We start from the raw sequence: 22,653 nt of genomic DNA, 5'->3' as shown, positions 1-22,653 counted from the left end.
ACTTAATGCTTTTCTTAAATCTGACCCCAAAGATTTTTGACTAAGAACTTGAGAACCTGTCATCAAAAGAGAGGCTCACTTTGGAGATTTTGGAGCACCAACTATAAGTGCTGTGTCAAACTTGACTCTCCAATGAATATTTCCACCCAAGTCTCTCCAGCACTCCAGACTCATTATCCAACTACCTCCTCATCACGTCATCTCCACCCAACTGTCTGAAAGTCAACTTAAATGCAAAACTGTGACATATGATGAAACCAGGGCCTTGAATAACATCATATTGCTCAACATTCACTGTAACTTGTTTCTCATCAATGTTGTAACAAAACAATGTTATTCTGCTATTCTGGGACTCGCTGCTATACAAGGATAAGAACACATTTGTAAAGCCTTTCAAGATGATCTGATAATGTGATCATGTGTTCGAATGATGCAATAGCAAAGGTTTGGGGCGGGGGGGACTCCCTGGTGGTGTAAGGGTTAAAATCTCAGTGCTATCAAGCTATCACCAGCCACTGAGGCATGAGTGTGATCCCCCACCAGGGAGCTGACCCACATGGTACATCAGACCTCTCCTGTCTCACCTGCTGCTCCCCTCAGCAGTATATTTCAGTAGATCTGCCTGTTCTGCTCCCCACTCTGTCTTGGGTGAGTCCTCTCACCACCCCCTCACACCTCTGACCTATACCCCAGTTCTTATATGCATAAATAAATAAATCTTAAAAAAAAAAAGATTTTGGTTGGGGAATAAGGAGAAAGATGGCACCCAAGGAGGTTCACTAATTCACTCCCAGGAGAATGATCTAAAGTAATCCAGAGGGGCACTGAACTCAGAGACCTTAGCACTTAGAGCAAGACTAGAGTACCTCCTGGACACCAGAGACCACACTGATCATGTGAACAGAGTTGCTGCTGAGGAAATTTAACGCTATGCAACAAAAGGTGGGTGACTCAAAGAATTCATGTGGAAAGAGAAATACAAAGGGGAAAAAGAAGAAGAAGAAGACACACTTCAAGAATTCCCCCCCACAATGTGAGGCAAGGCCACAGAAGTGTAGCATGGTGTTGAGGAAGCTGTGGAGACAGGCTGCCTCATCCCGATTCTGGTCCTACCACTTTCTTCCTCTGCTCCAATGTCCTTATCTGTCAAGTGGGAATAATAACATCACTACTTCAAAAGGTTATCTCAGGATTGATTAAGTTCACTGATATATTTAACTCACTTAGAACAGTGACTTAGAACAAAGGAAGTATTTAATAAATGTCAGTCTTTATTACATGTTGTGGTCCCCATGCACACCCAGCTGCGGGTAAGGTCTATCACTGGTGCTCAATTAAATTTTAGCTCATCAGGCAGTATAAGTCATGTGGTACTCAATTCATTTTTAACTATCAGGCAGTAGAAGTCAATGTCCTGCTGTCTCAGACAGTCACCTCTATTATCTTATATTCTTAACTCAGACAATTTCTCAATTCAGACTACAAGTATACTTTCCCCTCAAAGGTGATTATGCTATAGCTGCAAGAACCCCAAACTATGATTTATAATGAAATCAGCTTCCTAGCTCCTCTTTCCTGATCCCTGGATGACCTATTGCAAATGCTTTCACCTTTCAGCACCTCAGTATTCCCATCTGTGCAATGGGAATGAGATCCCATGAGGCTCAAAAAACAGAGGGTTTGGCATCACTTGGAAAAGCAGTGCTGCAAATATGATTTTGTAAGCGGAGCATCCCCAGCTCCTGCTCTGGCCCTCCCTTCTCCTCCCCTTCCCCCAACCCCCTCTTTTCGCCTCTGCAATAAGGTGCAGTACGAGACTGCTGCCTAGCACAAGCCAAATGTGTTTCAAGAAGATGCCACTGAATTTCAGATTTCAAATTTCACCATTCAGGTTTTGAGACTTGAAAGGCTTTGAAAACAGACCAGTCAGGCCTGCGCTCACACTAGTACCAATTAAGTTTTGAAATGGGTCAATCAGGTTTGAAAGACGGGCACCCCAAAGGGGATATACGTGGGACTTCAGACACTCTCATTCACTAAGACCTTTGCATGTCATTTCTGCTTCAAACACCCTCTTCCAACCCTCTGCCATTCCCTCTAGCCCCACTCCCGCCCTGCTGCCAAAGACCCCCATCTGCCTCTGGACTGACTGCATCTGGCATCTCTGGAGTTGTAACGTGCTATTGCCTGGTTGTCCATATCGCCACCTGCTGACCAGAACTGACCAGCACAGCCTGCCTGTGCCCAGACACCCATAAGAGCTACATACTCCTGACCCTCCAGCACCACTGTTAACTGTGGTTCCAGCCTCTGGCATGACTGGCACTGCCTCTTGTTGTTGCTGCATCTGGCACTGCCCAGCCCAGCCTTCAGACTGCTGCTGCTGGCTGCTGTGGTGCCACCTCAGTGGCACCACACGTGCTGGATCCTGGTCTACAGCTTACCATTGTCACCATCCCTAGGCTCTCACTAGAGGAAATACCATCTTGCACGAGCAGCTTTCAGTTTATACTACTGGACACTGTGGACACTATCTGGGGTAGAAGAGATGGCCATTTGTAAAGTTAGAAATATTTTTCTTTTCCCTAATTGTCTTTATTAATAAACCCAGTTGTTTCTCTGAGATTGAGATGTGCCTTGGGTGAGGACCCACAAACCATGACACATTTCCCCAAGATTTTGCATGGTTTCAATTTTCATTTCCCAATCTACAAACCACACACACACCTCCCCATCCCTCACTTTCACTTCCAAAAGCAGCATACTCCCCAGACTGGCACAGCTGGCAGCTTGGAAGGAACCTGCAAGGAACAGGTATGTTTTCATTTGCCCTGCCCACTGACTTGATGGATTCTTTTTCTTCTCCTCCGGGGACTTTCCTGACTTCCTTCTGTAAACGAAGGAAGGAGCATATGAGCACACTGTACATAAATATGCTTGGGAAAGCTTTCTTCTTCTTCTTCTTCTTTTTTTTTTTTCTTAAACCAAACTTGGTTTCTGTTGTGGGCGGTGCATTCCCTATCAGGGCGGAGCGCAGAGTTATGGAGGGGGCAGGGAGAGCCAAGGGGGAGGAGTAGGCAATGATTAATTCACCCACTATGAGCACTGGGCTTCTATTTAATGGGGGGGTCTCTCTGCCCAGCATCAGAGCTGTCCCCAGGACCAGAGGAGCATGGCAGAGAATGTAGGGCTGGGCTTTGGGGAAGCAGCCAGCGTGGAAATGCTGCCTGCGGACGGCAGCTACAGGCCCAGGGCCAGTGTTGGGCCAGCAGCCAGGAGCAGCAGCAGCGTGTGCTGCGCTTTCACCTGCTGCCTGCTCTTACTCCCCATCCTGGCAGGATTCACCACCTATCTACTTGTTGGACAGCTCTGGGCCCAAGGAGAGGCCTGTGTGACCCAGGTAAGCAAGATTCCATGCTGATCCCGGGGACCAGAAGACCCTCTGTGGGTATCTGGCCTCCACTGCTACTCTGGACTGAGCTCCTTGTTCCATCACATGGAAGTTGCTTCAATGTGCAGAGGAGTGTGAGGGGTGGACACGTCCAATTTGGTTTTTATTCTCAGCATTTCCAGAGAATATGAATTGTCCCTTTATATGTTTATCTGGAAACATATTCAAGCCACATTTTTTAGATAATTATAATCATATAATACTGATATTCTGTGAACATTAGTTTTCTTTTTAAAAAACTCTTTACAATACATAATACATGGTCACTGGGGAAAAAAATGACAAAGCACAGATAAGGGGAAAAAGAGATAATCCTACAGAGGTGATCTCTGTTAACATTTCAGGGTATATAATATTTTTTAATAAGATGAAATTATTTTTGAGCCTTCTACTAAGTTCTGATTTTATGTATTGTATTACTGAATATGTATGTGCTATCATTGATTGCATGAACCTCCTTTCTTGTGTTTAGAAATATTCTTTTACAAATCTCAAGAAAGAATCTCTTGCCTGACCTCCAGGTCTTGCTTAGGGATAAGGGGATGAGTTGTATAAGGAGGTCTAGGGAGAAAAAAACAGCACAGAGGTATAGATGACAAGGGGAAAACACACAATTCTAGACTAGGAACATCAAAAATGCATCTTACAGCCTGAAGAATGTGTCATTTGAGTAATGCTCTATAAAAAAAAAAAAAAGTGCCTACATAATCTGTGATGACTCATTTCACTCCGGTCCAAAGTATTAAATTCCAAAGGAGAAAACAGGCACTTTAATTGGTTTAATTGGTAACCTTGCTTCTAAGCAATGCTGGCCAACTTCAATGCAGAGACACTAAGTGTGCCATGGGTAAACCAACCCATTAGGGTCAACCACCAGACTGTGATTTAGGCAACAGTATCTGTAGACACATGCTCTCATTCAGAAAGTGTAGAAATATGCAGCCAACCGGAAATGCTCATGTTAGAGAAGAGTTGCAAGGCAGGGGAGGGCAGGCTGTGACCTCAGGCCAGCACAGGGCTGGTTCCAACACAGTTCAACTTGCAGCCTCCAGTTGGTACTACGGGACTCTGTCCCTCTTCATCCAGAAGGAGAGGGTTGTTTTGCATGAGACCTGCAGTAGCTTCTAGTAATCCCAGCTCTCTGAGTTCTGCAGAGAAACACTCTCCAGCCAAAAACAGTGTCTGAAATACTCTGCATCAGCAGAAGCCAGAGAATGCCTTTGTGAATCTAGAAGATCACTAGGCATAATATCATGGTCCAGAGGGGCCTCTGATGCTCAGTCAGGAAGTCTGATACCAGCTGTCAGCAGACAGGAAAGGCCATGAGGAAAGGTGCTGAGTGCCTGCCCCATTGTAGGCACGCAAGAGCAGAGCAGGCTATGACTACATTCTGTACGCATTAAACCAGTCTCCCTGAAGAGGAGACATATGGAGACATTTGGAGCTAGGATCTGACCAGGCTGTGTAATTTCTTGGTGCGTCAGAAGAAAGAAAAAAGGATAGGGCACATGGAGCAATTAGGATCCTGAAAAGAAACAGCTGGTCCATCAGCAAAGCAAGGTTAAAGAAGTTTAAAGAGTTTTAAAGGCGGTCAGAAAAGATGGGGTTACTAAGGACCCCATCTTGGAGTTAGCACCAGAGAAAAAGCCAGTCACTGCTCCTTGTCTGAAGGGGCAAATGGAGGAAGGGGTTTAAAGACACCCAAGGAGAACCTGAGGAGCTGAGGGCTGAGGACAGAAAGGTCCTCAGCCAAAACAGCAGGCAAGGAGCAGAAAGGGGGAGGGCAACTCCAGCCACTCTGTTCCCCTCTCTGGTCACATTAGCCTGACCCAAACCGGAAGCCAAATCCCAAAAGAGTCAAGTCAGTTTGCCCAGTGGTTAGTCTATCAGGGCTGAGAAGGGCTGACAATGGATCGGAGGGGCTAATGTAGAAAAACCCACTCAGAGGAAACAGAAGATGGGATTTAGGGAGGGAAACCAAGCCACAGAGCAGAGTTTGGTTGGGCATAATGGTGAAATATGAAAGCTCTTAGACAACCTGAATTTGAATCTCAGCTTAGCCACTTCTGCTGATGTGAAAATGAGCACATGGCTTCACTTCAATTTTCTACCCCCCAAAAAGGAGATCAATATCTATACTCTGAGAGCACTGATGAGGCAAGTGCAGGAGCAGTCTGTAAACTGAACCGGGGAAGAGTTACATGCCATGGTTATTGTGATGAGAACCTCACGCTATGCCAGGCACCAGCCAGCTACCAAGAAAACTTGGTCATGGCTTCAGGCGGCCCCAAGTCTTATGATGAGATGATTAAGGAATTAGGTTATTTCAGCAGAGGTGCCATGGAATTGTAGCTGTCCTTTTAGCCAAACCTGGGGGCTAGGAATGGTTCAGAAAGGCTTTGCAGAGACCGGAAGGAAGGATTCAGTGCCAGAATGCTGTGCCCAAGGTCAGGGCCACTAACCCATAATGGGCAGACAGAAGCCTATCAGATAATTACAGGCCACTAGGGGTAACTAAGCCATTGACGGCCATCCAGCCTAAAGCTAGAAACAGACCCTCTGACTCCCTGCACTCGCTGGCAGGAGCGGGGGGTGTCTGGTGACCCAAGAATATTACTAGTAATATCAGGAAAGCAGCAAAAGCAGCGGCAGCTACAGCCAATCACTGAGGCTCACCAGGGTGCTGCCTCCCAGGGAAAGGCCAAATCTCATTTCATGCTCAGAATCAGCCATCCAAGACTCCTGGGCCAGGGGCCAGTTAGGGCTATTCATGTTTTTCCAAGGAGGGACGGGAAGATTAGAGGAGGTGCAGAGCATGCTCATGTTGGTGAAATGTAACCCAAAAACCCTTCCACCAAGGAAGTAAAGGAAGAACAATTTATTCTTGAATAAGCAGCGAGCCAGGATGTGATGTGCTAGCAGCTGAGAGACTGCAAAGACTGACAGGGATCTCACCCTTTCCGCACCCAGCAGATGCAACCCATTACATGCATGATCTCAAGATAAACAATAACTAGTCCTCAGGCACCTTTGTCACGCATAGTTCCTTCCAACTTTACGTGGTAATGGATGTAACCTGGATACCCACAATCAAGTTTTGTCATCATGGAAAGCATTTTCCATCTGTCCTTTTCATGGGTAAATGAAGTAGGGAACAGGAATATCCTGTGAAAGAAGATATCCTGTAAAGAGCAGCAGGCCTGATGCTCCACACAAGAGTCAAAGCAATTCCTTGAAAACTTGTACCAGCCTCCCTCCTCACTCCTGCCCCCACCGTGGCCCCCCTGGTCTCCCTCCATTCCCTGGGGCTCCCTGTGCTCTCCTGCTTCTGGTATTTACCTAGCTGTTCAGCTGCCAGGTCTGCTGTAAGGGACTTCCTCTTTCCACCTTGTAATAACCACAGGAAGTTGGCATCACTAAGAATCTTTTCTAATCTAACATAAAAAGGACTTGAGGCTTAAGAAGAGGTTCAGAGCTCAATGGGGCGAATAGTGAGCAAAGTTCAGAACCTCCCTGAGTTTCAGATTTCCCATAGTACCTACCCAAGTGAAGTGCTCTGAGGAGTCCAAGCCACCTTCACAAAGCCCCTATGAGTGTCTGACAATATGGGTATTAATTGGATATGTGTCCCTTCCCTCCCCCTAAGTAGATAAGGAAAGCTCTTCACAGATTTATAGAAATTAAGAGAAGTGTCCCTAGCCCAGAGATCAGTAACTTTGGCCCTCAGGTGAAATCACACCCAGTGCCTGTTCTTGCAAATAAAGTTTTATTGGATACAATACAACTCACTGTTGTCATGCTACAATGTAACTGAGTAGCTCCATCAAAGACTATATGGTCTATAAAGTTAACAAATCTGGCCCTTCACAAGAAATATCTGCCAGCCTTTGATCTAATTCAGTCTCTTCATTTAATAGGTGAGGAAAGTGAGATTCAGAAATGGGAACGACATGTTCAAGTTCACAGAGCATGTGGGGGCAGAGTCAGAAGTGGATTCTATTTCCACAGTTGTTGACCTCCCTCTATCAGAAAAAGGGACCAACCCTGTTGCTGCTGGGTCCCCGGGCCAGACAAAAGCAACAGCAACTGGCAATGTTCCAGTTCTTTAATAAGAAGCCACAAAAACAATTACAAAGACTGTAAAAAAAAAAAAAATTGAAAGGGGGAAAAAATCCCCCTTTTCCAGGGGGATTGTGAGGGATCAATGTGACAGACTTAGTACCAGGAAAGTTCCAGAGCAGAAATCACAATAGATTTGAAATTTCAGGATAAACCCATTTAGGTGGAGTGTCTGTAAGAACAGCATCAGTGAAATACATCATGGAGCTTCTGTGCAAGCCACACTACAGTTGCCTTTTTTTTTAAAGAGAGAAAGAGATAGGGGCTTCTTTATATATAAGGTTGGAGTATTTCTCTAAGATAAAGGATTGGGAGGGAAAGCCAAAAGCATGACAGCATATAAAGTAGTATGCGTTCATGTTTATGAATGTGTCTATAAATGCACAGAGTGTCTCAGGAAGAAGACAAAAGACACTGGAGGAACCATGTGACTATTTTAAACTTACACCCCTCTGCACAAAATGTGCATAACCTGTACAAGTATAAAGCCAGCAAAACATTTTAGGATTTTTAGATTCCCTGGAGAATGTTAGGTAGATTTGCATCTCAGAAAAACTATAGGTCAAAAAGTCAATTCCAGTTTGAATTCTGGGCTAGAAACTTCTTAATTACGTTACCTAATCTCCCCAAGCCTCAGCTTATGTATTGAATGGGATATTTAGAAATAAAGTGCTTAAAGTATCTGGCAGGAGATAGGAAGTAGTACATGGTAGGAATTATTGCTGCTATAAACAGGGAACTTCCCTGCTCGTGGATATTACATCACAGAGGACAACTTCCCCATGTGCTCTGAAATCTGCCACCAGCAGGCCAGAGAGCAGGTTTTTTCGTTCTGGAGGATTTTTCTTGGTCTCTAATTTACAGGAGCGATCTCTGTGCCTCTTTCTTCACCCCAGTCTTGCCCCACCCCTACCCAACCCATTCTCCAATCCATTCTTTACTCAGTTACACTTGACCACGGTGTGGATGGTCTTAGCAGTTTCCACTGCCCTCAGGCTGTATCCAAAGGTCCCACTGGTCCACAGCTGCTCTGAGTCCCAGCCTCACTCTTCCCCAGGCTCCGTTCCTTCAGAATCTACTCCAGGCATTCCAGAAGGCACTGGCTATGCCCCAAGCTCAACACAGTATGGACACTCAGTCCCATGCAGTGAAATGCCAGGGATGTCACAGGAGGCATTTGTTTCCTAGGGTCGTGCCACTGCCCCATCTCTGTCTACCCTTTCAGGTCCAACTTCCAGAATCATCTGCAGACATCTCCCAATTACTCCTGCTGCCTCCAGGTGCATTTCCACCCTTTCCAGGAAGGCCCTACAAAACTCCTGGCCTTTATTCTCCACTCCCCTCCCCCAACCTACCCTTATTCCTGAGCCCCCATGGGCTCCATCTAGATCAACAGGACCTCACAGTGATGCCAACTCAGGCTTCAGACTTGGGGGAAATCCGCGGCCCCACCACATCACAGCTGTGACCTAGAACAACACACCTGTCTTAAGTTCTGTCATATTTAGGGTTTTGAGAAGAGTAAATGAAATCATGCCTATAAAGTCCTTTTACATATAAAGAGTAGTGTCTGAAACATAAATGTGCAGTACATGTTTGCCATTATTATTGGATACATATAATCTCTGTTAATACATTAATTTTTGAAATCACATAATGAGTAAAGTTCTATTATCTCTATTTCAAGGATGATGAAACTGAGACTTAGAAAAGTTAAGCCATGAGCCCAAAGTTAACAGTTAAGAGTATGATGTTGGGATGCAGGAACATCATATATGTTCCTCCTTACCATTATGCTAGTCTGCCTCTGGTTACACACCCCACAAATTACTCACCTCCTGGGCTAGTCAGAATCTTGAAAAGTGCCTGGCACATAGTAAGTGCTCAATAAATGCCAGTGTTCTTGCCCCCATCAGAGAACCTGGTTGTACCTGGCATACAGAAGACATTCACTACATATTTATTTGCTAGCTGGCAATAGGAATGGAGGAACAAACAAGATACTTGATCTCCCAGCTATAAAATGGGGAGGTTCACACACTTTCTTCACAGCACTGTGCTGGGAATTCTGAAAAAAAAAAAAAAAAAAAAAAAAAAAAAAAAAAAAAAAACTACTGCCATAAAATGGATGCTCAACTCACATTCTTGCCCCACTCATTCCACCTTGGGTAAGCCCTTTGATATCACTCGAGTTGTTTTCTCTGCTGGAATGGGGAAAACAATGATGAGCCACTTTCGGTGTGGTCTAGAGGAAATGGATAGCTGAGCTAAAAGTGATTTGTAAATTGCAAGACGCTGAGCACTTAGTGGTCCCTGCTGTAGCCATCGTGTTGAGAACCCAACTCACTCCTAAGGATAGGCTGTGGGCAAAGGGCAGCAAAACCAGACATGGGGAAGGTGAACTGTAGAAGTACAGAGAATCAGAGGGCAGAGAGTGGTGGATGTGAATCCAAAGTATCTCCTGCAGTTTGCAACTGTTGATTCTAAGACCCATTCATTCATTCATTCATCTGTTAAGACCCTCCCCCCCCCCCACACACACACTAAACGCTGACAGACCACACACTGCCAGCTGCAGCTGTATAGAGTCATCCTCCAGCCTGGTGTCCTTAATAAGGCCCAGCAACTGACAGCAGTAACAAGCTTAGGTTTTAAGATTGGGGGTCGAGGTATACTCTATTCCTGCAACCCATTTGAATTCTGGAAGGGCAGAAATTCAGAAGCAAATTGTGGAATGAAGAAGCCTCTCCTATCAAAAGGATGAAGAAGCTGTCTAGAGCTCCCAAAGTTGCCAAACCTGCCATTGATCATAAATAGATAGAAGGGTGGCTTCTGTTTACACCACTGAAGTGGCCAAAGGGAAGATACCTGCCAGTGACCATTCTCTGTTTTTATTAATAAGGACAGAGTCTCATCAAGTTCAGGTGGCATGCCAAAGTCAGGCCACTTGGAAATAAAGGAAGTCGGATCTCCACCTGTGCTAGGCTGCAAACACCACATTCCAGGCATTGCTCTGAATGTTCCAAGGAAAGCCCTGTCTGGAGTAGCATGGAGGATGATGACATGAAATGGCCTCAGAATAAAACACTTCTAGGCTTGGATGTATCCTTGTACAAGTCCAAACAGGAAGATTAAGGGTCAGGCAAGGAAGAAAGTGTCTGTATTTTTCCTAGAAGTGCTTGGAGGATGTTATGGCTCATAAAACATGTGTGCTTTTACAACTGCAGCATTTATGACAGCAAGAAATGAATACCTCTTCCTGTTTGTGACTATACTAGACAGTGACTCGGGAAAAGGGGAGTAAGGCTAAATGGCTCATTAGTTTAAAATACACTCATGGGTATTTTTCTGGAGAAATGCCAAGAAGAGAATCTCAAAACTCATCTTGCTTCAGACTCGATCACCCACCGCGAACTCAGCTAGTGTTTATGGGACTCCTGACATGTGCCAGGACCTGTATTGATCTAAAGATTCAGGTGCCAGCCACTGCAATTACTCCTTGACCTTGACTTACAAAGGCCATAAAAGACCAGTGCTGACCACTCCTCTGAGAGTAGCGGAAATATAGATGAGGAATGCACACAAATGCCCACTCACTGGCCTCCAGTGAGCCCTCAAGAAGATACTCTGCTCTTGCCCACCAATCTTCTCTCTTCCCTGCTTGAAGAATTAGAGTGATTGCAAAAATGCCTCCTAGATCGTGGTTAGTTTTAGTATTCCTACATATTTCCAACTAAGCCACCTCCTCCCCAAAAAGTAATAAGAGAATAAGAAAATTAATGTGAGTGAAAATTCCCTGACCTACAGAAACTCAGAGGGGGGAAAAGTAGCAGCTTGCCTGACATGGCTAATCATCGCTGGTGGAACAAGCTTCCCACCAAGCGCATGCCCATGGTATACAGATTTGTCTTTTCTGGCTCTGGCTCCTGACCACGCCTGGCAACTTTCCACAGACATTTCTAGAGCCATGACTAAGCTCCAAGCTGAGTCTGATGAAAACTTTTAGAGGCTCCAATACCAAGAGTACACCTACCCACCTCTGCATAATTAAACCTTTTTGACGTAAACAAAAACTCAAAACTGCATGTATTCTAAACTAAAAGGATCTCTTTTCCAATTTTTTGCTTTGCAAAGCTTGGGCGAAAGTCTCTAAAGTTGACCTTTACCCTGTCTTCTGCTTTCTTTTCTGTCCTTCTTTCTGGTAACTGAGAAATGGAGTATTTTGCTAATTGAATTATCCAGCAGAAGTGTCAGGCACTATCTGAGGCACCAGGAATATGTAACGGTAAGCCAGACAGACCAGGTCCCTGCCTGCTTCAGCTCTAGCTCAACTTCTGCTAGACAGACAGAAGCCCCAAGTACAAAAATAAATATCACCCCCAAGAGTGGTATGCTCAGGAGGGGAAATAAAATTAGATCCTGATTCTCAGTGAATGTTTTGAAAAGGCATTAAAGGGGGGACAAATCACATTCTTCTGGGGTGTTATTAGACTCCATCACTTTCAGATTTGAAAGTCAGTGTTGCAGTGGCCAATATCCCTCAAGAATTGCCATTTCCTTGGTGGCCTCAGAGTAATCCAGTAGCAATGGACAGGAGCGAGGGCTGGATGACAGTAAGACATCTGATTGACCTGGTACCACCAGCAACTGTTTTAAGAGCAGGCAGTGAGCCAGCTCTAAAGTAGAAATCTTACCCCAAAAGTCATTTTTAAAAAAAGATTTATTTATTTATGAATACAAGAACTGGGGTATAAGCCAGAGGTGTGAGCAGGCAGTGAAAGGACTCACCAGACAGAGTGAGGAGCAGAACAGGCAGATCTATTGAAATACACTGCTGAGTGGAGCACTGGGCAAGACAGGAGAGGTCTGCTGTGCCATGTGGGTCAGCTCCCTGGCCGGGTATTGAACTCAGGCCAGTGTCTGGTCATAGCTTGATAGTGCTGAGACTTTAACCCCTGTGCCACCAGGAAGGCCCATGTTTTATCCTTTCAAATTTCTTAAAAAAAAAAAAAAAAAAGATTTATTTGTTTGTTTGTTTGTTTGTTTATTTATACAAGCACTGGGTACAGTCAGAAGTGTGGGAGGGTGAGAGAATTCACCAGAGCCAGAGCGGGGAGCAGAGCAGGCAGAAGGACCGAAGTACACTGCTGAGGGGAGCAGCGGGTGGCAGGAGAGGTCTGCGTGCCATGTGGGACCCTCGCAGGAGGCCTGGGATTGAACCAGCGCTGCAGAGGCTGCGGGCATCTTCGCAGCCCAGCACTCAACTGCTACACCACCAGGGGAGGCCCCTTTCAAATTTCTTTATTCATTCCTATTTCTCACGCAATAATCTTTCTCCCATGATAGACATTCATTATTAAGAGAAGCAACAATAAATGACTTTAGATGCTGTTTTTGAAGAGAGAATCCCAGCTGATGTTTTGGGGACAGTTGGAATGTTGTGGTCTTCAACATCTACCAAGTAGCACTACCAGTCTCCAGATGCATAGTGACATTCTGGGCCACTAAAATCCATCCACATAGGAGAATAAAATGCATGCCCAAATTATAGCATCCCAGCAAAGCAAAGGCAATGTAAGCACACAAATACATAATGACAACAGGTCTCTAAGCCAAAAAGAATACTCCAAACTCTTGGTTGAGTATCTGCTGAACCAAAAATAAACAGGAACTTCAAAAATAATTCTCAGAGAAAACTAAATGAAGCAAAAGACCAACGAAGGTGGTTACCACTTTCTTCTCAAGAGGATGCAGCTCCAAATCTCCCCAATTCTCTTTCAGAAGCCCACCTACAGTTTTCTGCTTTGCCAAAAGATCTGTTCCTTTATCATTTCTGCCAATAGCAAGTAAGGAAACAAATTTAAAAATAAGCTCATTTTAAGCTGCTTCTCCTTTCCCTAAGCTCATCAAAATTACAGATACTAGACAAGTAGTCATGTTAACAGAGCTCAGGTTTCCAGTCCTGTGCTACATGTATGTAATGTATCCACTTAGTAGAAATCTTGGCAGTTTCTTGGCTGCTCATATGCTCTGTTGGGCTTCCTTATTCTGTACACACTCGGCCTTGTCTGGAATGATCATTGCCTTTTATCACCTAATTCCTGTAGGACGTGTAAGACTCTGTTCAGAAGTAATTTCCCTGAGAGCTCCCTGGCCCCTACCCCTAGACCAGGTCCCTATTTTCTGAGGTCTGTGTTTCCTCCTGTTACAGTGCAAAGAATCATGACACTTATCCCTCCAGACGCTGGGAGGTGTTATGGTTTAGGGCCAGGGTTCTGGTGTCAGTTGGTGTGATGCCTCCACTCTCCAGGAGTAGGAAAATGGGCAAGTTCCTTGACAGCCCTCAGCCCTGTTTTCCATGAGGACATAAATAGCATCTGCCTTAGAGGGTCACTATGAAGCAGAAGGAGATAGTACATGGGAAGGGTTAAGTGTCACTACTCGTTCAATAAATAGCAGCTACAATACTGCATTTTCCAAGTCCCTTGAGTTATTCACCACCATTGCCTCCCTGGCTAGAGCATGGAGAAATTGGAGAGGAGTAATTTGGGATGGTAAGTTGGTACTTTGAATGCCAAGGAAAATATTTTGTTCTGTGTCTTGAAGGCCATGAGGTGTCATCAAGGGTTTTTGAGGAGAATGTGTCTTAACTAAGTGATGGTTGATTAAAAGCCCTCAAGAGGCAGGCTAGGAAGACTAGAGAAAAGGAAAATCCAGATGGGAGGACACCATCAGCAGGCTGGGGCAGGGTCATGGGAGAGAAGTGTGCTGAGGCCTAGCATGGAGACACAAGTGGAAAAAGCCAAACATGGAAATGACAGGTTGGATTTGTGAAAAGGGGAGGAAAATTCCAGGGCTAGAAACTGAGAGGAAGCAGTAGGTGACATTAACAGAATTACAAAGCAGGGGAAAGAGAGTTGGAGAAACAAAGGAGTCAATCATTTAAAAGCAAGCGCTACCTTCAGGAGGGCTCCGGTAGAGATTAGGTAACATGGCTTGAGAGTAAATGGTGCCTGCTGGTCTTTACCCCAGCCAGGTCACCACCAGCACAGAACTGCTCACAGACCCAGACAACCCCACATACCACACATACATACAGAGAGCCAGGGACACCCCACACAGATGCAGAACAAATTCTCTCCTGCTGATGGAACTGTCTTCTCTCATAGTCACACTGAGACACAATCCCTCATTCACAATCACACTCATGTACACTTACAGACACATGGACAGGAGGATTTAAGATAGCAACCTGATCCAGCGTCATTGTGACATGAGGATCACTGTTCATGGGGAGTGTAACGATTAGAACCAAATAAGAGATCCTGAATTGAGTCCAAATCTTATCCAAAAAAAGGTGTTCAGGAAACATTATCAGATGGGAGATGGTGATTTCATCCCTAAAGTCATAGTTTAGTGTTGCCTCTGAGCTTCATATTCAGGCACATGAGCGGTGGTTCCTTCCTTTTCCATGCAGACTTGGCACTGAGTCATACACTGCATGCCTGGATCCTCACCTCGAGCCTGGAGTTTCCCAGTGCTCGTCTTGTTATTACTCCCATATCAAACATAGGAACACCAAAACTCAGGGAGAAAAAGTGTTTTGCTCCAATCATAAATGACATACTAGGAATAAAATTCAAGTCTGTCTGAGTCAAAAAGCAGTTACTCTCCTACTACTACATAGCCCCTAAACTCACCTGCAAAGTAGGGCTGAAGTATGAAAAAGCCCTCACGTGATGTATGGCTGCAAGGGCCAAGTGTTGCGCCTGATGAGAAAAATGGAGCCATATTCCTTTTCCTGTATCATTTCTTAGAATGGTTCCAATTTTTAAATTGTGGTGGAAAAGGAAAATAAAGCAAAATGCCATTATTTGTTCAAGTAATAGAAGCAATAACAAGATGTTAAGGTGCCATAAAGTAGAGCAGGAAAAGCCTCAGGACAGACGTTTGAAGTTGAGCTTCAAAGACAAGCAGAGAGAGAGAGAAAATTCCCTGGGGGTGCTGGAAGAAGAAAAGGGAGAACTGGGGTGCAAGATTCCCATCAACCCCAGTATTCTCATTCCCAGTGCTTTGGGGTGCTGGAGTCAAAAGAACCACAGGTGGTCTGAACCGTATCTTTCTTTCTCGATAGATTCCAAGAGGACAGAAGTTGGGACCTTCACCACAGCGAGGCTGTAAGTATTTACACTGATGCCTTTTCTTGTGGGGAAGAAGGTCATAGCTAGAAGTTCTGGTATGTAGGAAATGCAAACCCAAGGCAGTGAGTCGTCCTCCCTGGCAGTGAGAAAGCAAAATGGTGTTGCAGCCAAGTGCCCAGTTTACAGAGTTGACAGTCTATGGGCAAATAATTTCATTGGTCTCTGACTTAATTTACTCACCTGTAAAAATGGTTGTAAGTGTCTGCCTCTCATAGTTAGTGTTGAATTAAATTAGATAATGCCTATAGATGTATTAGAATAATGGCTAGCGGGGCCTCCCCGGTGGCGCAGCGGTTGAGCGCTGGGTTGCGAGACTGCCCTCGGCCTCTGCGGCACCGGTTCGATCCCCGGCTGCTCCCCGGCCACCGGAGGCAGGTCCCACATGGTGCGCAGACCTCTCCTGCCGCCCGCTGCTCCCCTCAGCAGTGTACTTCGGTCCTTCTGCCTGCTCTGCTCCCCGCTCTGGCTCTGGTGAATTCTCTCACCCTCCCGCGCTTCTGACTGTACCCAGTGCATGTATAAACAAACAAATAAATAAAATAAATAAATAAAACATGCCTCTATTAAAAAAAATTCTTAAAAAAAAAAAGAATAGTGGCTAGCAACTCACAATTGTGCAAGTAACACTGCTGTCAGAACACACTTGACTAATATATCATCTCTGAGGACCAAAAGGAAATTCAAGTATCTCCTGGAGAACTGATGAGGAAACAGAGGCCCGAAGCAGTAAAGAGATCGCTACAGAGTGGCTTCCATTCTGTCCTCAGTTCTACCATTCAGTTACCTCAGTGGATATGAAGGAGGCAAAGGCCAATTAGCTCTCACAGAAGCAGCAGGAGAGAAGAGGCAAGGTGAGCTTTTCTGAGCACTGCCCACGTGCGAGGAGACATTCTGAGCACTCTCTTCGTGGTAGGAATTGGTATGCGCACCTTAGGATTGGGGAAATAGAGTCTCAGAGGCTAGATAACTTGCCCAAAGTCTTGGGCTGAAATTCACCTGTGGTGAAGCCTCCTTCTCCTCAGGCTCACCTTACCACAAACAAACAAAAAGCACCGCACAGAGTGGAACACTCTGAAGCTAAAGGAGAGGAATGCTTCTCTCCAGTTCCAGGCACCAAGCAACGGGCCATTCACCACTGTCATCCTCTGACTCATACAAAGTGTATTTCTCCTTTCCTTACAGATGAATCTCTTCCAATACGCAGAGAAAAGCCAAGGGCACACCTGACAGGTAATTCCCCAGCATGTTTTCAAGGAAACTATGGATCAGGGGCTTCCAATTTCTTTCAAAGTGTGCCCAAACTCATTTAAGTTGTTTCCAACTAGAAAGTACATTCCTTGGTGATAAGCTCTTCCTGGGGCATAGGGTTTGCCGAGGTCTTCCTCCCTAGACTGCTCCAAAGGCCCTTGTCTCTCAGGTATTTTCTTTCAGATTCTATCCACCCCCTTCCTTCCTCTTTTGTTTCCTTCATTCACATTCTCAGTCATTCAAAAATGGCTTTCTGCTATACAGAGAAGAATACCATGTGTTTTCACTCATACATGATATACAGACAAAACAAACATATCAACTAAATAAAACAATAATAAACTTTTGGACTATGAAACTAACTAGTGGTTACCAGCAGGGAAGGGGGAAGAGGGACAGACAGATCTAATTGTCTAAGGGGACAATTGTATGAAGGCTACAACTGGAATTTAAGTGGTCATCTTTAGTGTAGTATATACACAAGTTGATTTTCCATGATACCTACCTGCAACTCACATGGTAAAATGCAATGTTACTTCAGATAATAACAATAACTTTCCTCAGACTCAAAGAATCATGTGATTCTGACTCTGATAAAAAATAAAAGATTGCCAATTTATTGAGTCTATCTGTGGCCTATTCAAGATGAAGTATTGGACAGTCACATCCAGGTAGGTATTTCTAAACAGTCTTCATTGACATAAAGAGATTGAGGGTAGCCTCATACATCACCAGCTGGTCTGCTTTCCAAGTCCAGCATCACAATTTTCACATCCCACATCTAGAACTGCCCGAGACTGCAGAGAAGAGAGCAAAGCTACTAGTAGTACAGAAAGGTGTGAAAACACCACTGAAAAACTAGAGAGCTAAAAAGCAAGCACACTCTACTGAACAGTAAGAAAACCTGCAACCCACAGGGGGATATTTTTGTCACCAGAGACATTTGTCTTCACAACTGACAAGGAGGAACTCTTTGAGACCGAGGCCAGGGAGATGCTAAGTCACCATCACTTGGCGCTTGCCTGTAAGAATGGGAAATATTGAACAGTCTGGGCAAGAAAATCCTAAAAATGGAGTGTGGGTATGTCACCCATCATCCCACCAAATGAGGCAAGTAGAAATATAATCCAAGCTCTACTGAGTTTTGAGCAGCAGGAGGCATCTGACATTCCATGATCTCACTTAATTTGCAGATTAGCCCAAACAGACAGGGAAATGGAGGCTCTGACAACTGATTCGTTTGTCCCAAGCCACGTAACCAGGAAGAGCTGAGACTCGAGTCTGGCTCTCAGCACTGCACCAGTAACATTACACCAACTTCCTACCCAAACTCCTACTTGCTGCTGTGCTGACATAACTAATTGCAGAGCAATTTAACAGATCTTTCTTTGCCGCCAGTCTAAATGGTTTTTGCTTTTGCATCATTTGAGGGGATTTTTTCTTTTTTAATCTACTACATTAGTCACAAAGGAGAAGTAGAGATATCAGGGACAACTAAAAAAAAAGTCTTCCACAGATTTGGCAAATACCAACAGAATTCTCCAGAAACTATTTAGTGCAATGGTCAGGGGAAACTACACACATTCCGAACATGTTGCAAAAGAAACCACAGTCCAGTTAGCAATAGGAAAGATGCTTTAGAAAAATCCAGAAAACATGTTTCTGGTCAACCACCAGGTGTGAAAATTGCTAACCACATCTTTAAACATAAACTATTCCCAAAGTGTGGCTGTCAGTACGTGATAGTAGTTGCTTGGATTTCAGAAGCAGTCATAGGAAATGAAAAATGTTTTCATTTTTCTGGAAAACTATTAGTTTTATCACAGATAATCTTATTTGAAATTGAGGTTTGAATCAACAGTTTGATTTTATCCACTTTTTTCTGCAATAGACACAAATCATTAACAGTGTTCATTCATATATTTTACATAACATATACTTGTAAATAACATGAAAACAAGGACATATAAATATGCAAAATGAAGTAGGCTTATTTTTGTCATCTGTCAAAATGAACGATGCTAACCTAATACATATGTATTAAGAACTGGCTGTATCCAGTGACCGGGATTAAAAAAAAAGTCCACGTCTCTTCCATTCACTTGATCTTCAGAACAAGACTATGAGGGAGATTTATCTCCAGGTCACAGGAAGCTGAGACTCAAAAGGGAGAAGGAACCTGCATGGCTAATTAATAATTTACCATGGTATAGAGTCAGAACTGCAAATGGGCCTAACTGGCCCAGAGCTTTGGACAACAGGGTTGGAAAGGAGTAACAGGAACATCTGACTCTCTCTCTCTGAAATGTCCTCTCTTTGCTTCAGTTTGTTTTTGGTTTCTTATTTGTTTTCTTTGGTCTGAAACAACAAGGTTAATAAAAACAAATGGGACTTAGAGACTATGTCCAACAGCTAAGGATCTTATACATCTCTTTTAATGTTTTTATGGGCATTATCATCTCCTTTTTCTTTCTTTTTTTCTTTTCGTTACTCTTTAAGAAAAGCTAGATCAGGGCCTCCCTGGTGACTTCAGGTTAAATCTCAGCACAATTACCAGTGTGGCCTGAGTTCTATCCCCGGCCAAGGAGGTGATCCACATGGTGCAGCTGACCTCTTCTGTCTCCCCTGTTGCTCCCCTCAGCAGTGTATTTCAATAGATCTGCCCGTTCTGCAACCTACTCTGCCTCTGGTGAATCCTCTCACCCCTGGCACCTTTGGCCTGCACCCAAGTTCTTCTATGCAAAACAAATTTAAAATTTTAAAAAAGAAAATACATCCTGACTCAGTAAGGAGAGCTGCTATACAGTGGGGTGGTGGGGGAAGGGAGGGACTCTGCAGCAGAGAGAAAGGTCTGACCCTAACATTTGCAAGTGTCTCAAGAGTTAGGCTAAAAGGGTTTTCACCAGTTTTGGATTTTTTTCTATATTTACTTAATTATTATTGTGGTAACGCTGGCTTACAGCACTGTATATGATTCAGGGGAGTGGGCTCTCACCTTCTCAGATGTGAATCACCATGCCACAGCCCCCAGCAGGGCACGTCCACCTAAAAGGGTTTTTTCTTTTATAGAAGGAATAAGCAAAGCCAGTGGTGGAGAAAAATGCAAGGCTGGAAAGATGGGAGCAGAGCTGCTTTACCCCGATTCTGGTCTATTCTCATGAGAGACTGTGCTCACCTAGGCAGAGGGTGAGCTATAGCTCAAGAGCTTGGAAGAAGAGAATCTTGCCCAAAGACAGGTTTCATTCTGATGGATCCATGGGAATAAAACAGTTCAGCTAATCACTTCATAAATGAGAATTTGGAGGGGAGATTCTCTGGCCTTGTCATAAACAAGGGGGGCATCCACCAGTATTATCTAAGTCATTTGGAAAGAGTGGTTCTTTGCAGTAAGGTATTTTTTGAAACATAAAAGAAAGAAAGACTGCTTAACCTTCACCGTTTTCCAAGATCACAGAACTCAGGTAAAATTCAAAATTGTCAGATAAGAAAAGCCAGGCTCACAGAGGCAAAGTAATTTTCCCCAGGTCTACTCTCTGAGCAAAGGTACATATCCACTCGTGGATCTTCCACTTGTTTCTCCACAAGGCATTTATTAGTCACTGGTTTTAATCGGTCACTCTACTCTTCGAAAATGTTTTAACAAAGTGCACAGGTGCCAGCACAAGCCAAATCAAACCTCTCTCTTGTCTTTGCAGTTGTGAAACAAACTCCCACCCAGTCCATGAAAGATCAGTTTCCAGCTCTTCATTGGGAACATGAACTTGGCTTGGCTTTCACCAAGAACAATATGAGCTACACCAATAGATTCCTGGTGATCCCAGAGCCGGGAGACTACTTTGTTTACTCACAGGTCACATTCCGAGGAACCACAACTGAGTGTGGTAAAAGCCAAATGAATCAACCACAACTGAACAGGCCAGATGCCATCATTGTCGTCATCACCAAGGTAACAGACAGCTACCCAGAGCCCACCCAGCTTCTAATGGGGACCAAGTCAATGTGTGAAAGAGGCAGCACCTGGTTCCAACCCATCTACCTAGGGGCCATGTTTTCCTTGCAAGAAGGGGACAAGCTGATAGTGAATGTCAGTGACATCTCTCTGGTGGATTACACAAAAGAAGATAAAACCTTCTTTGGAGCCTTCTTGATATAGGGGCAAAAGATGACTTTGTTATGTGAAGCTCCACTGCCTCCGAGTTCTAATTTTCTACATTCACATGTAATTATAATCAGTTTTCCTTATGAAATTTAGGGACCCAAAATTCACACTTTATATGGTTTACTAATAAGCCTACAGAAGACAGCAGACATTCTTTATTATCTTAAAGAAATGAAAGAACTGGTATTTTTTATGAATATTCTCAAAAAAGAAACTGATTTTCTTGCCATGCTTTGGCAAATAAGAAAAAATATGTTTTTTATATACACAGCAAGCATGAGTTCCATATGTGTATCCAAATTACAAAAAAATAACATTTATTTGGCACAGTGTTTTTGAGCACCTATTATGTTCTGGGTAATACCTTAACCCAGAAGACAATATTAGGAACAAAACAGACTCTACCCAAAGTTTCTATGAAAACTATTGGATGTCTCCCAAACAAATATCACTGAACACAGTCCAAGGTCTGACTCCAAGTCCTAAAACATATATATCATCTAATGTAGTTAAAGATGATTTCTAGAGCTCTCTGGATTGTGTAAGATGTCCAGCTGATTAGCTCACTCAAGAAACTTGAAGATAGAGTCCGAGTTAACTAGACCGACTAAACAACAAATTTGCTTGATGCCAGGAGATGGTGGACTTATTCCCTGGGGGTGGGAGGGGGACAGGAAGTCAATTACTGAGTGTGGAACAGCTAATATAGATAAGCTTTGAGGTTTGAGTCACAACTTTATAAGCCGAGTGTTACGTGGGTATTTTTCTCTTAAAATAGTCAAAGATGGGATTCTCTTATTAGCCCAGCCTAGGCTCCTTTCCTGAAGGTGGGGCTAGACATTGAGATGATCCCTCCTAAGCGCAATTGGGTTCATATCCTCTGCTCTAGATGGTTTTCTTAATCAATATGTCAAGGGGTGGGGCTGGGGGTAGGGTGGGGGGGGAGGGCAGGTTGGGGGTATCTGTGCTCTCTTAGTGTCTATTGACTTGCTTGTAAAGCTGAAATCCATTCACTCATTTCTCAGGATCCAATCAGTTCATGGAGACAAGACGTGTTAACTTTAAGTATTCTGTGAGGTCTGTGAGGGTGTTTGTGTGATGTGGGAAGTGACAGCCAGGACTTTGACCTCTGTTATGAATGCTCCCCACAGAAGGAATTCTCACAGATGTGTTTCAAAGCAAACTCGGTAACAAAATCATTTTTATATTTGGGAAGCTATAGAGGCAGGATGACTTGGTATAGCAGCAGTTGATCAATATTTGTTGAGTCAGAATAAACTGAAATTGATTTTCAGCTTTTCAGCAGGGAGGCTAGCACAGGGCTCCAGAGTGCACAGAGAAGGGTGTGGTCACCTACACCTGGTTCAGAAGAGCCTTCAAAGAGGAAGTGAAGGCTGAGCCCAAGTCAGCCAAGAAGGTGGGTGGGCAACAGATAGCCTTGGGGAAAAGGCATCTCAGGGGGAGGAATTACTCTT

General features: G+C 44.1%; 1 protein-coding gene across 1 annotated transcript; it reads left to right on the top strand.

Annotated features, from left to right (window-relative positions):
- Window positions 1-3,162: 3,162 nt before the first annotated feature.
- TNFSF15 (TNF superfamily member 15) lies at window positions 3,163-21,184 on the top strand. The gene is made up of 4 exons (XM_037492635.2): window positions 3,163-3,400; window positions 15,705-15,747; window positions 16,954-17,001; window positions 20,715-21,184. The coding sequence occupies exons 1-4, from the start codon at window positions 3,173-3,175 to the stop codon at window positions 21,170-21,172; spliced, it is 777 nt and encodes a 258-aa protein (XP_037348532.1). The 5' UTR covers window positions 3,163-3,172; the 3' UTR covers window positions 21,173-21,184.
- Window positions 21,185-22,653: the final 1,469 nt, after the last annotated feature.

The sequence above is a fragment of the Talpa occidentalis genome, unplaced genomic scaffold (genome assembly GCF_014898055.3).
Source record: "Talpa occidentalis isolate TD23 unplaced genomic scaffold, MPIMG_talOcc4v2.1 talOcc4.7, whole genome shotgun sequence".
Classification (NCBI taxonomy): Eukaryota; Metazoa; Chordata; class Mammalia; order Eulipotyphla; family Talpidae; genus Talpa; species Talpa occidentalis.
The sequence above is the reverse complement of the archived record's forward strand: the minus strand, read 5'-3'. Positions and strand labels throughout refer to the sequence as shown.

Coding starts and splice junctions, on each gene's coding strand:
- TNFSF15 (XM_037492635.2), top strand. CDS start 3,173: ATGGCAGAGAATGTAGGGCTGGGCTTTGGGGAAGCAGCCAGCGTGGAA. Junction 3,401..15,704: donor GAGAGGCCTGTGTGACCCAG/GTAAGCAAGATT, acceptor CTTTCTCGATAG/ATTCCAAGAGGACAGAAGTT. Junction 15,748..16,953: donor ACCTTCACCACAGCGAGGCT/GTAAGTATTTAC, acceptor CTTTCCTTACAG/ATGAATCTCTTCCAATACGC.